General features: G+C 36.6%; 1 protein-coding gene across 2 annotated transcripts in view; it reads right to left on the reverse strand.

Annotated features, from left to right (window-relative positions):
- The window catches only part of CDKAL1 (CDKAL1 threonylcarbamoyladenosine tRNA methylthiotransferase), a 429529-nt gene that overhangs the window by 21482 nt on the left and 393764 nt on the right, over positions 1-14283 (reverse strand). For both annotated transcript variants that reach the window (XM_084510786.1, XM_084510787.1), the window contains 2 exons: positions 10988-11071; positions 6760-6924 (listed from right to left, as the gene is read on the reverse strand). In XM_084510786.1, the coding sequence (XP_084366912.1) occupies positions 6760-6924; positions 10988-11071 (249 nt within the window). The remainder of the gene's footprint in view (positions 1-6759; positions 6925-10987; positions 11072-14283) is intronic.

Here is a 14283-nt window from a genome sequence, read left to right on the forward strand (position 1 = left end):
AATGAACCCAATGTGGAATACCGATAATATGTAAATCACAAAAATCAGCATGTAAGGAATGGAATACTCGATTTTTTTCCCAGAAAAATAAGACTTTTGAATCTTCTTTCCAAAACCATCCATAAATGTCTTTGAGCTCCACTCTTAGAAAGGAAATTTCTCTTTTCTTACACTAACTTTACAGCGACACTAACTTTTTAGTGACCTCAGTGAAATAACTGAATAAAACATGAGAAAAAGAGAGAAATTAAGAAGGATTTAACATCTTATATGACTTTTGTTTACAACCAGAAGGAAGCAAGAGTAACACCTAAAACTGATTAATATATATAAAAGCACTAACCAGTTGATTGCGTTTTGTTTACAGTTGTTTTAAGAAAGTGTGAGATAACAAAAGGTATGTTCCTTCTGACTATGAGATAAAAAAGGCACCTGAGATAACAAAAGGTATGTTCCTACAACCCAAAATCCAAGAGCATAAAACATTGCTTTCTTGAAATGCAGAACTACCTGAGAACCGTTTCACACGAAGTTCTGTTTCATCTTTGTCAGTATACTTATGTTAAATAGAAAATTCCCCATATATTTCTCAAACTGATCCTTCTTGTACTTGATGATGTAAAAGCTTTGCAAAGTAGCTTTTTAACAGAGCTAAAATGTGTATTCTATTTTACTTTTTCTTATTTGGAAATTCTGACCTTTCATTAGCATTTCACATACTTTCTCTAATTTATTTCTGGAATTCTATGACAGATCCTTCTCTTTGCACCTGCATGACATTTTTTCATCCAAAATTTGCTTTTTCATTTACTTTTTTTCCTAAATCACTAATCTCTAGTCCCTGTGCAGGATCCAAGTCTTCATCCACTTTGAAACTCCAATGTATATAAAAACTGTGCTTAATAATTACTGCACTTTTACGTACATCTTCCACACTTCTTTCCAAGTCCTATAAGGAAGTGTCCAATAGTGAGATCTCAATTCTGCCATGATTTCATTCATTTGGGTTCCAGAAGAAGATACATACTTCTTCCTTCTCCATTTTATTTTGCTTGCAAGTGAAGCACCCTTTCTTCATAAGATCAGAGAGCTTCCTTTAAGCTATGCAGTGTTGATTCTTCTTTGTGGCAGCTTATACAGAAATGTTTGATATATGTATCTTTCTTGTTTCATAACATCAAAAAAAAAAAAAAAAAAAAAAAAGTTGGATAGCATTTAGAAGTCATCTTTTGCTAATATAACTAGAATATACTTGTGGCTACGAGTCTGGGAACATACAGATTCTTCAGTATCATCCAGAAGTACAATGCTAACTCCTTCAAAAAAAATATGAAGGGAGGACATAGAGAAAAAGAAAAAGCAAACTGATCAAACAACTGCTTGCTACCTGTAAATCAGTGGCTTATTCCTCATTTCCTCTGAAGTTCCCAAAGACTTGAATAACCGTTAGCCTAACTGTGGATATTACTATGGCCTGGAGAGCCACAGAGATGTGGACCAACATCCCAGAATCACAAAAGAAGACAAATGGGGACTGCCAGAAAGATTTGTTTACATGGGAAATGTTAGACATGGAGCGTGTTATCACATAAAACAATTGAAAACAGATAATTGAGAGTAAGATGTGCCTATATTTGTTTCACAAGAAACTCAGTCACAGATGCATTACAGAAACCAAAATTACAAACATAAAATAAGCATGACTATATAATTAAACACCTAGTTAAAATATATTTTTTTCCTTAATTTTCCATCTGATTAAAATTTCCCACCTAAGGCTTCCAGACTTACAGGACCTTAATTTTAGCAATACATTACAATTCTGGTAGACAGCCAGAGTTTTATTTTTATCCTTTAGTCCTTTGGTCTCTTCTTTATGTATCTCTCATTTTGCAATATTTTTTTCCTTCAGTCACACAACAAATGTAAACAACTAAAATTATTTCTGGAGTACAGAAGCATAAAATACTCAATTTCAGTTCCTAACAACAAATTAGAATTCTTGCAGATTCTTACTTTCTTCAAATGATTAGATTTGGGTAAACATTTGTCTGTAAGCAGGATATACTTATGTATTTTATTTTGTCCTACTGTGAAACTACAGAGATCCCTTAAGACATCCAAACAAAATTAATAAAAATAAACATATAAAAATGTCATTTTAAAGTTAAATGCCATTTAGACCATTGACACGTACTGCTGACATTTTCTAAAATATTTACTTACCAGTGATAATGAACTCAGTACTCTGTACATTCTAAACCCATCTCCAAAACCTCAAAGACTGTATTAACAGAGCAGTTAAGGACATAGCAGACTTTACTGGAGCTCTAAATGGTGAGATACATCATTAAAGCTTTGTCAGCTCCTAGCCTACCTTAATAAAAGGTTATCACATCTGCAGCATTTATCTTTTTCTTTTCCTGAGAAACTTAGTAGAAATAATAATTGATCAATTTGAAATCCTTATTACTTATTACTATAATTATTTACTGTTACTTATAATTACAAGTAGTAACTGATGACATGCACCGTCTGAACAATCTTTTTGATGTCTCCTGTCAATACTCAGTCTTATATCTCACATAGATTCACCTTATCTTACATTACATATCTTGCATTAGATTAATCAGAACCAAATTCAAAAGTGCCTTCTCCATGTCCTCATATTTTGATTAATTTCATCTTTCACTATATAACCGCTAAACATTGTTTTACTCCTGAATTGGCAGCTGCACATTTTAAACCTAAAGAAATCTATAGTAGATTTAAATTTCAGTGTTAACTGAAATTCCTAAATGTCTTTGCCCCCCTCAAATAACCCTCCTGTAAAACTGTGCATCTTAGAGACGTGATTCACTTCTGAGCAACTTGTATCAAAAATTCATGTTGAAGTAAAAAATTAATCCTGGTAAACAGATGTGCATTTTAATATATAATATGTCCACTACAATCAGTAAGTCTAATCATTTCAACAGATTTTTAACCTGATCCACTACTTTCAACATTCCCCCACCCTTCCTGTCCCAAATTCTGCCACAAAGCCTAATGCCAAGACCTTATTCTAAGCCATCTACTTACACTTTTTTTTCTCAGAGAATACTTTTTTTTTCTCAACTGCTAAGAAATTTACATCATTAATAAATATACAGCAATGGATGTACGTATTAGGTGTGTTTTTCATATATTGAAAAAACTATGATAAAAATATATGCTAGAAATAGTCTGGAAATAATTTTATCAGCATTTGCCTGCTTCTGATTTGGCACAGATATACAATGTGTGAATGTTTTATAGAGACTTTAAACAGTTCAGTGTGTGACATTCTCCATTCCCTCTTTTTCAATCAAATCTGTTGATTCCTTTTGGTGTCCTAGTTATTATACCTCTTTGGACCAATATGTTACCACAATCATGCAGTCAAAAGGTGAAAAAAAAAAAAAAAAAAAAGGACAAAAAAAACAAACACACACAAAACAAGCAAACAAACAACAATAGCAAACACACAAAAGCTACAATTGTCTCTTCAGACTCATGCTGTGCTTTAGGTGCTTACTTCAAACTAATCAGAAAAAAATATTGAGGGAAATGTAGCAGGTCAGAAAGAGACCACATAACTACAGAAAGTCAGATAAGCTCTGATCCTTTATAGGTATTCCTCATCACAGCATTTATATAATTTTTTTTTTCCTGCTAAAGATGGTTTTGCAGCTTGTTTTGACATCTACACATCATGGAACTTTCAATTTTTCTAACTAAATTTTTAGTCATCTGATTAGTTTCCTTAAAAGTTGTACAGTTTTGAAAGCTTTCCCTCTTTCAGTGAACATTTCCCATTAGACAGTAGTATTGCTGTGATGTATTTTGAAACACCTTTCATTGTGTCCTATGCAAGCTAATGAAAATACTGATAACAATAGCAAGTGATGCCTAAAATAAACAAACGCAGCATCTTTTGAGCTGCTGCAGACTGTCTACATCCATGCTAGAGCCCTGACTCAGCACTGACCCTCTTTTGCATAATACTTACAGAATCACAGAATCACAGAATTTCTAGGTTGGAAGAGACCTCAAGATCATTGAGTCCAACCTCTGACCTAACGCTAACAGTCCCCACTAAACCATATCCCTAAGCTCTACATCTAAACGTCTTTTGAAGACTTCCAGGGATGGTGACTCCACCACTTCCCTGGGCAGCCTGTTCCAATGCCTCACAACCCTTTCAGTAAAGAAGTTCTTCCTAACATTTAACCTAAAACTCCCCGGGCTCAACTTAAGCCCATTCCCCCTCGTCCTGTCACCAGGCACGTGGGAGAACAGGCCAACCCCCACCTCGCTACAGCCTCCCTTGAGGTACCTATAGAGAGCGATAAGGTCGCCCCTGAGCCTCCTCTTCTCCAGGCTGAACAAGCCCAGCTCCCTCAGCCGCTCCTCGTATGACTTGTTCTCCAGGCCCCTCACATGACATGCAGAACTGTTAGCTGTGCACTACAGCCCCAGTAAATTCATGGTCATTAGGAAAGACTGCTAAGTGCTTTGCTGAATGGGAATGGACTGAAGCAGATAGATGTTTTAGTGCAATACAGCCCATGTTCACATTATTTTGCTTTAGATTACCTTGATCCACATTTAAATTCACATGCCTCTCTATATTAGCTGTCATCATGGACCAGCAAACATAAAGTAGATGAGAGGAAGTTGTATCACTACTAGGGTGAGACCAGACGTCCACTTTAAACTTCCTAGGGACTTCACATAACATGCCAGCTACAGGATGCTGGTTGGTGCTTAAAGAGCTTCTGCCCAGAGGGACAGCCATGCTGAGTGATAGAAACGTGCCTGGTCTCAAGAACCATGTGGCAGCTGGCTACCCATTCTTTCAACCCCCTAAATAAAAAGCAGGCCCTAATTCTTCCTCATTTGTGTGTAAAGTGAGAACTGTAAAGCCAGAAGAAGAAAGTGAAAGGGCCACATTTTCTTTCTTTCTTTTTTTTTTTTTTTTTTTTTTTTTAATTTAATGTAACTCTTACTTGTCTCTGCCATATACTTTGATAACTTGACTGAACAGAAAAGTTATCCAAGGTTTTAGTTCTGCATGCTGCCCCTTTGAAAACTTGTTGGAAAGCCTTGGCATCTTACTGAAGATCCCGGACCTTTGGCTACTTTTCATGGAGTATCTGAATACAGGAATTCCAAGTTGTCTTCTTCTTTCCCCAATCTGCCATGTGTGCACATAACAAGGCATATAGTGTCAGATGACATATGTTGCCCTGTTATCGTTACATTAAATGGAGTCACCCACCACGGCTGGGACATGAGACTTCCTCACAAGCACTTTACGTTAAAATTAGATTTCTCAAGCACATCTAAGAAGGAAATTTGCTGTACCCTTTCACTTGGGCATTCCAAGTACTTGTTCACGTCTACTCAAAGGACAAGAGCACATGTGTACCTCTCAAATGCATCTCTATGATTTCTTATGGAAATTATCAGTCCCCTTGACTTTAATCATTTTGTTTCTCATTCTTAACATAAAATTTCAGTCAACATTCTGCTTGCTTACTCCCATGCCAATATCTTCTGGCAGCATGTGCTCAGTTTAACAACAGGCTTGGTTCTGTTCCATTGGATTATTTTAAAAAATGTCCTGATGAAAAAAGCAGCTGTGTTTAAATAGCTATGACGTCCAATCAGACAATTTAAGGGTTTTGGCTGTTTTTTCCTCTTACAACCCCTTATCAGGCAAATATACACATACACATGGACAGTATTCAAAGGGAAGTTAGCAATGCGTTGGTGCTTAAAGTTCATGATCTGCCAAACACATTACTGTACGTGCATTATTGTTGCTATATATTTCCAGCCAGCCTTATTCAAGGTACCAAATAGTTCAACTTAACACTAGTCACATAAGATATGCATTGATTATTTCTTTTAAATCTGACCACTTAGAACTTTTACAAAGATATGTATATATAATAGTACTTGTCAACAATTTACTGTAAAAGCAGCCAGGTGGCTGATAAACTGCCAGCTATCTTTCTTCCATGTGCTAAATTATTGCTACATATTTTTGGAGATCCTAACAACAGTGCTGGAGAAAGGACATCAAATGATGCTTAGAAATGTGATACACATTTTCATTTCACACTCCATCAGGTTTTACAACTTGAGCTCCGTGAAATGTATGAGAATACTTGGCTAACAGCCACCTCTACTGAGGTGTAAAATAAGGATCAGATATCTTTTAAAAAGAGTTTCATTTTCTTTACATGACTAGATCAAATGTTGACCTTTTTCCAAAATATACTGTAAATATTCAGTACCTATCAAAGAATTTTGAATCTCTGGACACAGGTTTGAACTATTTTAACAGACACGTAATCGATACAAATTTTTTAGAAACAGCTTTGTAACAGAAAACAAACAGATTCATCCTTCCACTAAACTAGAACTGAAACACATTGAATTATATAATCACTGGTGTTAAATCTTTTCCATTCTAATAGTTCTTTCTCATCTTGCACCATGGAACAAGAAACAAGCATATTATTGCCTTTACAGTCAGCAAAGTAAAGCTACGGGCATCAGCAAAAGCATCTTTTAAATTCAGATTTCAATCTGTCAGAAAAGATTAAAGCTTCATACATACATAAAAGGGGAACTATAAAACGATAACAGATACATAGCCTGAAATCATTATGCTTGAACAGCTGCTGTTTTACCAGTGTAGTAAAGCAGAAAATGCCTTTTACTCACCTCTGTTAAGCCAGAAACTTCTCCTTTTGCTAATGGTCTTGTGATGGATGCAGTATAAACTCTGGCATCTGACACTGGTTGCCCCTTCATAAAATGTTTCCCAGCTTCATAAATATTCACTTCTACCATCTTACCCATTAACACAGGATCCTTTGGCACGAGAACCTTTCAAATAAAGATAAAGATATAGTCACTAAATATCATAAAGGACATCAGTGTCTCCAGCTTCCACTCAGAAAATAGATATTTTGGTAGGTATCTCTATCTGGCTTTCTTCAAGAGCTTTGCAGTGTTACCTCAGATTTTTTCAACTCCAATTTGCTTTTGTTGTTTTTGTTTGATTAATAAGAAAGCTGAGCCTGACTCACAACATTTGAACCCAGACCCACATTGTTTCCAAGAGCACTTGTACTACAGAACTCTAGCAGACTGCTATAAAGGCTTTTATTTTTTCTTTTACTACCCCACAGTATTTTTTTTTGTTTTGTTTTGTTTTAATTTTCCAGTCTGTAAGTGCCTCAGGACAGAAATTATGCCCTTGCTTCTATTTGCTCAAGTCCTTGTTTTGATTGTGCACGTCCTTTGCAGCTGAGATGCATGACTGGCAATGAATGTCTCTAAAAATGGAAGGGTATGTTTGTTGTATCAGCAACAAATGCCACTCTACCCTGAATTTGCACAACCATGGTATCAGACAGTCCCATGAGAACTTCACAAAAAAGACACCACATAACAGATTTTCATTGGTCACACATGCTATAAATGAAAGAGCCCCACGTACAGAAGCAATATTCCTTGCTGGAAGAACAAATCACATAAAAAGAGTCTAAAAATAGAGAAGCAGTCGAAAAGGAAAAGTGGTGTTCCCCATTTAAACATCAATAAAAGATTGAATTACAGACTTACTTAATCACATTTATTTAAAGCTCATCTACAAACAAATCTACAAGCTTTTCAGAGGTAATAAGCACACACATATTCCTTGATTTTTGTAGATCAAAATTGAAAATGAATCAGCATAGCCTGATTTTAAAGGACACGGAGAGAAAAACTGTGCCAACCACATTTGGAGAGCAGTTTGTTGCCAAACAGTGCCTCTCCAGTTTCAGCTATCGCAAGCACTAGTTGTCCTGCTCAGAGGAAATCACTACCAGTAATTCCCCTTATTCCCCAAAGACTCAAGGTGTTCATGACTTCTGGAGTTTCCAGATTCTATTAATTCTGCTGAAATTCCAAAGCACCTTCGAAGAAAAGCAGACAGCTTTGCCTTTCAGAGATGAGAAAGCTGGGGCTAACTAGACAACAGTGGCAAACATTAAGCCAGGATCCTAGTGCTGAGACAGCATTAAAACACAACTAGATCACAGTTCTTCCAATACATATATTTTTGGGGGCAAAGCAAAACTAGGTAAATAAGTATCCCTGAGTCTGGAACCTCTGTAGATTTTGGTATTCCCATACAGGAAACAGCAAAAACTAAACATATATCCTCAGGGACAGATGTGGATAAGTGACTAGTACTTCAGAAAAAGAATGACTTAAATGAAAATATCTGGGAGGTATTGTAAACAACCAAGAAGTCAGGCTTACATTCATACAAAAAAAAAAAAAAAAATCTAAGAGACAAAGTTATACCAACAGAAACTGTCATCTTGACTGCTGTTTTGGCAAAGTATCTTTTGGTCAGTTTAGACTATTCTGTTTAATGAACTAATTTAAACTATGTCATCAAAGCTATGGACAAAGCTACCAGGAGGTCTGTTAGTGTACCTCCATAAATGTGGCTTTAACAGCAAACTCTTTTAATACAGACAAGCTTAGTGAAGAGATGATAATAATGTGTTTAATAACTATTTGAATTATCAGAACATTATACCACAACCACACACTTCAGCTTCCAAACGCGATATTGTACCCCAGGGGTCAGTGTTGAGGCCCATCCTCTTTAATATCTTTACTGATGACTTGGATGAGGGAATTGAGCGTGCCCTCGGTACATTTGCACAAAACACCAAGCTGGGGGTGAAATGTCAATGTTCTTTAGAAAGGCCCTGCAGAGGGATCTGGACAGGATGGGTCGATGGGTAGAGGCCAATGGGATGAGGTTCAACATGGCTAAGTGCCAGGTCCTGCACTTTGACCAAAATAACCCAACAGGCTTAGGGAAGAGTGGCTGGAAAGCTGTGCAGAGGAAAAGCATTTGGGGGTGTTGATTGATGCTTGCTTGAACACGAGCTGGCAGTGTGTCCAGGTGGCCAAGAAGGCCAACAGCATCCTGGCTTGTATCAAGAATAGTGCAGCCAGCAGGACCAGGGAGGTGATCGTCACCATGTATTCTGCTCTTGTGAGGCCACACCTTGACTACTGTGTTCAGTTTTGGGCCCCTCACTGCAAGAAGGATGTCGAGGCCCTGGGGCACAACCAGAGAAGGGCTACGCAGCTGGTGAAGGGCCTGGAACACAAGTCCTGTGGGGAGCTGCTGAGGGAACTGGGGTTGTTTAGTCTGGGGAAGAGGAGGCTCAGGGGAGACCTTAGTGCTCTCTGCAACTACCTGAAAGAAAGGTGTGGGGAGCTGGGGGTCGGCCTCTTCTTGCAGATTAGTAGCGATAGGACTAGAGCGAACGGCCTCAAGTTGTACCATGGGAGGGTTAGTTTGGAAATTAGGAGAAACTCCTTCTCAGAAAGAGTGGTTAGGCATTGGAACGCATTGCTCAGGTGGAGTCACCATCCCTGGGGGTGTTCAAGGAAAGACTGGAGCTGGTGCTTAGGGTCATGGTTTAGTGGGTGATAGTGGTGGTAGGGGAACGGTTGGACCAGATGACCTTGAAGGCCTCTTCCAACCTTAATAATTCTATAATTCTATGATAATGTGATATTTCATGACTCAAGAGTGGCTGGTTTCATATCTACTGTCACTCAGTTTACTACTATGAGAGTCAGCCACTAGCACCAAGTCTTGTGCTTACCTTGTTGAACAACACTGTATTGCCCTTGTCAAATATATAAGATTTTAGGGAAAAGATACACAAATAAATAATGGAAAGTATTTTTGTTCATAATCAAATATACAATTACTAAGCATGGTATTATTTGTATTTACTTTATTCTTTACTAGTCCCAGTCAGGACCTGTATTAGGTACGGGCTGTACAAACACACCATAAAACATCAACAATTTTTCACATACTACTTTCCCTTTAATTAAAGGAATTTCCATGAAACAAACATTAAATTCTGAAAAGCCCCAAGCATTATTTTCAATCTATCTGTATAGAACCATGTTCCTCAAATCTGACTGATAAGGTATAAAAGTGAGGAACAGTGGTGTACAAGACTTAGATAGAAGTTAGAGGTACAAGAACAAGAAAAGAAAAATAATTTCAAAAGCTGTAATAGTATTTAACACTAACCAAAACCAAACAAATAAATGTTCTAATGTAATATGGAACCAGAACAAAGCACTAGTGCTGACTACATAACCAGAAACATCATTGATAGCCTCTCCAGACAGGACAACTGAATAACTAAAAGTGGCAAAAACAAACTCAGTGCAAGAAAATCGAGAAGAAGCCAACTGTAAAAACAGAATGAAATACAGATGATTCAGAAAAGCCAATTTTACTGTTTTTCATCTGCTTTTGAGTAAAAATAATAAATTTGTGAAACAGATACCATACTTCCTTCCTAGCTCATAAAGATTGTGTTTCTGTGTGGAAAGAATTCATTTACAGAAAGTACATAGAAGAAAATAAAACATATCAGGCTGAAGTGTTAAATTAAACATGAGTTTCTCATCTTTCCTATTGTTTGAATTTTTTTTAAATTGCATTGTATGAAAGAATTTTCTGAAAGATGTATGAAAATTGTAAAGATTAAACTATGGAGAAAACAATGCTTCTGAGACTCAAATTAAAATTACTGTAATAATTAACAGCTTCTTCAACCATTTAGATAATATTCTTTGGATATACAGCATATATCCTCCTCATACTGTATAGTAAAAGACTTACTGTGCATGCTAACATAATTTCAAGTAAATTGTACTTAGAACACACAAAGAAACAAAATATCTCATAAACATGTCTTGATGGTTACACCTTTCTCGGAAACGGTTTATTTCTTTACTTTTTTTTTTTTTTTTTCCCACTGTGTTGTTCTGTGTTGCTGAGATTATCAGAAAGCAAAGATACCACAAAGAGATGTTATTTTGTTTATTTTTGTTTATTTACCTGTTCATAGAATGGATTGTGAGCAACATAGTAATTGGAATCAAAGGATTCTTCTGTTACCAGAACCCTCTGCCTCTCACCAACCTGGAAAATAAAAGACAAAAGTGATGACTCAGAAAACAAAAACAGTGAATTGCATTCAGAAGAGAGCTTTAACTATAAACAAACACACTTAGCAGAAATAATCAAATTATCTCAGGAAATTTTGTGTCAGCAAGAAACCACGGCAGAGAAAGCCCTTGCTCAAACTATCCACAGGGGTAAAGGTCACAACTGAGAGCTAAAACTGCAGTACTGTAATGGTTTGACATGAATATCCAGTTCATAAATGTAAATTTATTTTTACATGTTAACACAATAACAAATCAAAATGTGAGATCTGCACAGGGTCCAATTACTGCATCATCCAACTAATGAGAAAACTCCCCCTCAGAATAAAATTCTGCTATCAACCACAAAAAGTTAACACCCCCTAGCTCCCCAACAACATTACGGCAAATAAAACATTTAGAAGGATCTGAGAGAAACAGGGAACTGTAACACGTAGCTTGATGTTATCTAGAAGCTTAGCAAAGCTATTTGCTATTTTTAAAGAAGCCACTTGTTATTTACAGTGATTGAGCATCTCTCCAGCCCTTCTTGGTAATGTCACTATGCTATACTCAAGACATCACATTGTAGACAACACTGCATGTTACAAAGACTCAATGAAGAAAAAAGTTCTTAACTACTCACAGAGTAATATTAAAGGCAAAATAATCTCTGGGCCGAAAAGTACAGTATTTCAATTACATGTCCAGCATCCAAATACATTAGCACAGTTTAAAGAAAGCACCAATTCAATTTCACAATTAGTTAAATGGAAGACCACATGACAAGTCAGGTGTACTTAGTTGCCGCCTAAGTATTAATCAAAATCTGGCCTTGCCCAAACTTCAAAATCATTCGCACAACTCCTTTTGATTTTGTCCATTATTAAGTTACATAATGTTGTTTGTATCTAAATTTCTGCAAACCCTGGAGGGACATCCAGCTCACATTGTTATTCTGAGCCGATCTCTAGTTTTCTTTATCTAAATATACCCTGGATTCTTTCCAACCTACTTGAAAAATGTATTCTACAAATTACAACTGTCTAGCAAGCTAAATTTACTTACTGCTTTTACTACTGTTGCTATCTCGAGAACCAAAAATGATTTCACATTTGACTCCAAACTTTTTACTCCAATCTGTGAGCAAAGCCACATTCAAAATTTTTACAACTTTCTCTAATGACTAATCATGGAAAAAAGAACAGGTGAAAACAAGAACAACAAGGACACATATGCATTGCAGTGTATATAGTATTTATACTATACATAGTCCAGGTTCCACATTAGCCAAGAAGGACATCATGCTCCCTCTTCCCTATGCAGGTACCTGGGATATTCCCAAGACAAACCCCGGAAAGCAGAGGAGACAGCACCCAGGTCACCTCCCAGATGTAAATTGCTGGGACCACAAGTGTGGGGTATACAGCAAAAGGGGAACAAGTCCCAAGTTACAGACCCAGCATAAAAATCCTAATAGTAGAAAAAATGCATATTTCTGAATACTTTAAAAAGTTGTTTAAGAGTTGTTTATAGCACGCTTAAAATTTCTATCTACATTCCTCTGAGAAGTCTGTAGTTACAAGTAACAACAGATACCACTTATTCAAATTTTAGTAACCTAAATCATCTGTAACCATTTACCATTCCCCTGAACACTAAGGTATTCTTTTCTTCCAAGAAAGCAGTTATTTAATTCAAATCCTCAAAGGATTTTTTCAAATACTTGTCAAGAAGGTGCTGGAGATAACCACGTCAGTAAGATTACATTTTCCCTGACTGGAGAGGTTTTGTTGTTTCTATGGTATTTCAGACCATAGCCTTCAAAATCACAATGCAGTATGGTGGTGCAGAACTACAGCAGGATGTTATGCAATGTTATGAAAAAGAGGAGGAGGAAACGTTAGATAAGTGATACTGACCCTTGAGGAAATATGTTACCACTAGAAAACACCAAAACCAATCAAGTAGTCATGTCCTTGCGTTGCATTTATTATTTACCGGTATCATAACTTAACAAAACCAGCTCAAAGCAATACTGGGTCTGTAACTCATTTCACAATTGTCTTGTGGTTCCCTGGCTTTCTCTGGACATAATGTTCTGCCTTTATTGTCCCTATGAATCCTGCCTGTGAGGTACTCTAAGCTACATGTGTTATCTTTATACTCTCAGATGACAGTGTCAAGTACAGTATTTAAAATAAATAAATAAATAAAATCAAAGGGAAGAAGAAAAGAACACCTGTGTTTGATCATTTGCTATAGGCAGTGATTTCTTCAAAGACACATTGCCAGTTTTTCTTTGCTTCCATGAGCAAATGGAGCACAGGTCCCTGTGTCTCAGCAGGCTAAACAGAGAACGTCTGTGCTCAGAATTTCTTGGGAATGGGAAGAAAACAGGAAGACTGAATTCATCACATAGCATCAAAATTGTGGCACTAAAATTGAGTACAAGAGGTGCAGAGGAGCAGAACAGCCTACACCAAATTATAGTATATACACTCATACATATAGTCACACCTACAAGACAAAGAGGCTGTATTGTGAGGAGTACAAGGCAAACCCAATATTGTTCACTTTCTCATGTTACTGGAATTGTAGCTCTGGCCAAGGCTGATCTCAGAAAGAAAGACAATATTCAGATATTTGTGCAGACTCTCTTGCCATAACAATAGAAAAGTACAGTTTTATTTAATGAGTTAGGCTATTGGGTATTTATGATCTACAACACTAATTGGCTACACACTCTGTAAGACAGAAAATGACTATCTCTCCTGCATCCAAATATAATTAAGAAAGAAATATAAGTAGGCAGAATGCAGCTTTGGTATTGAAATTTGTTCAAGAAGTGAAATATATGTCATCATTTCTGCAATTATTCCCCTGGGATCTCTAAATGCTTAAGTTTCACCTCTCTCAGAAAGAATTTACATATGCAGAAACCAGACATGATATCTAATAACAGTCGTAATTATAATAACCTTTGATGATTTTTTTCAGGCATGTACCAGCAAAAGTAGTTCAGTATCTTATTTTTATTCCTATTCTTTCATCTGCTTCCACAGGTATGCATGAGTTCCAGCTCTCAGGGATCTACAATTCTGACAAAGCATTTGCAACAGAGTGAAGTTATCACTGGCATCTCAGTTGGGAAAGATTCCTACAGAACTGGGATTTTTTTTTCTTTGTGGAGGATAGCATGAAAAA

Source organism: Aythya ferina (assembly GCF_964211825.1).
Source record: "Aythya ferina genome assembly, chromosome: 2".
Classification (NCBI taxonomy): Eukaryota; Metazoa; Chordata; class Aves; order Anseriformes; family Anatidae; genus Aythya; species Aythya ferina.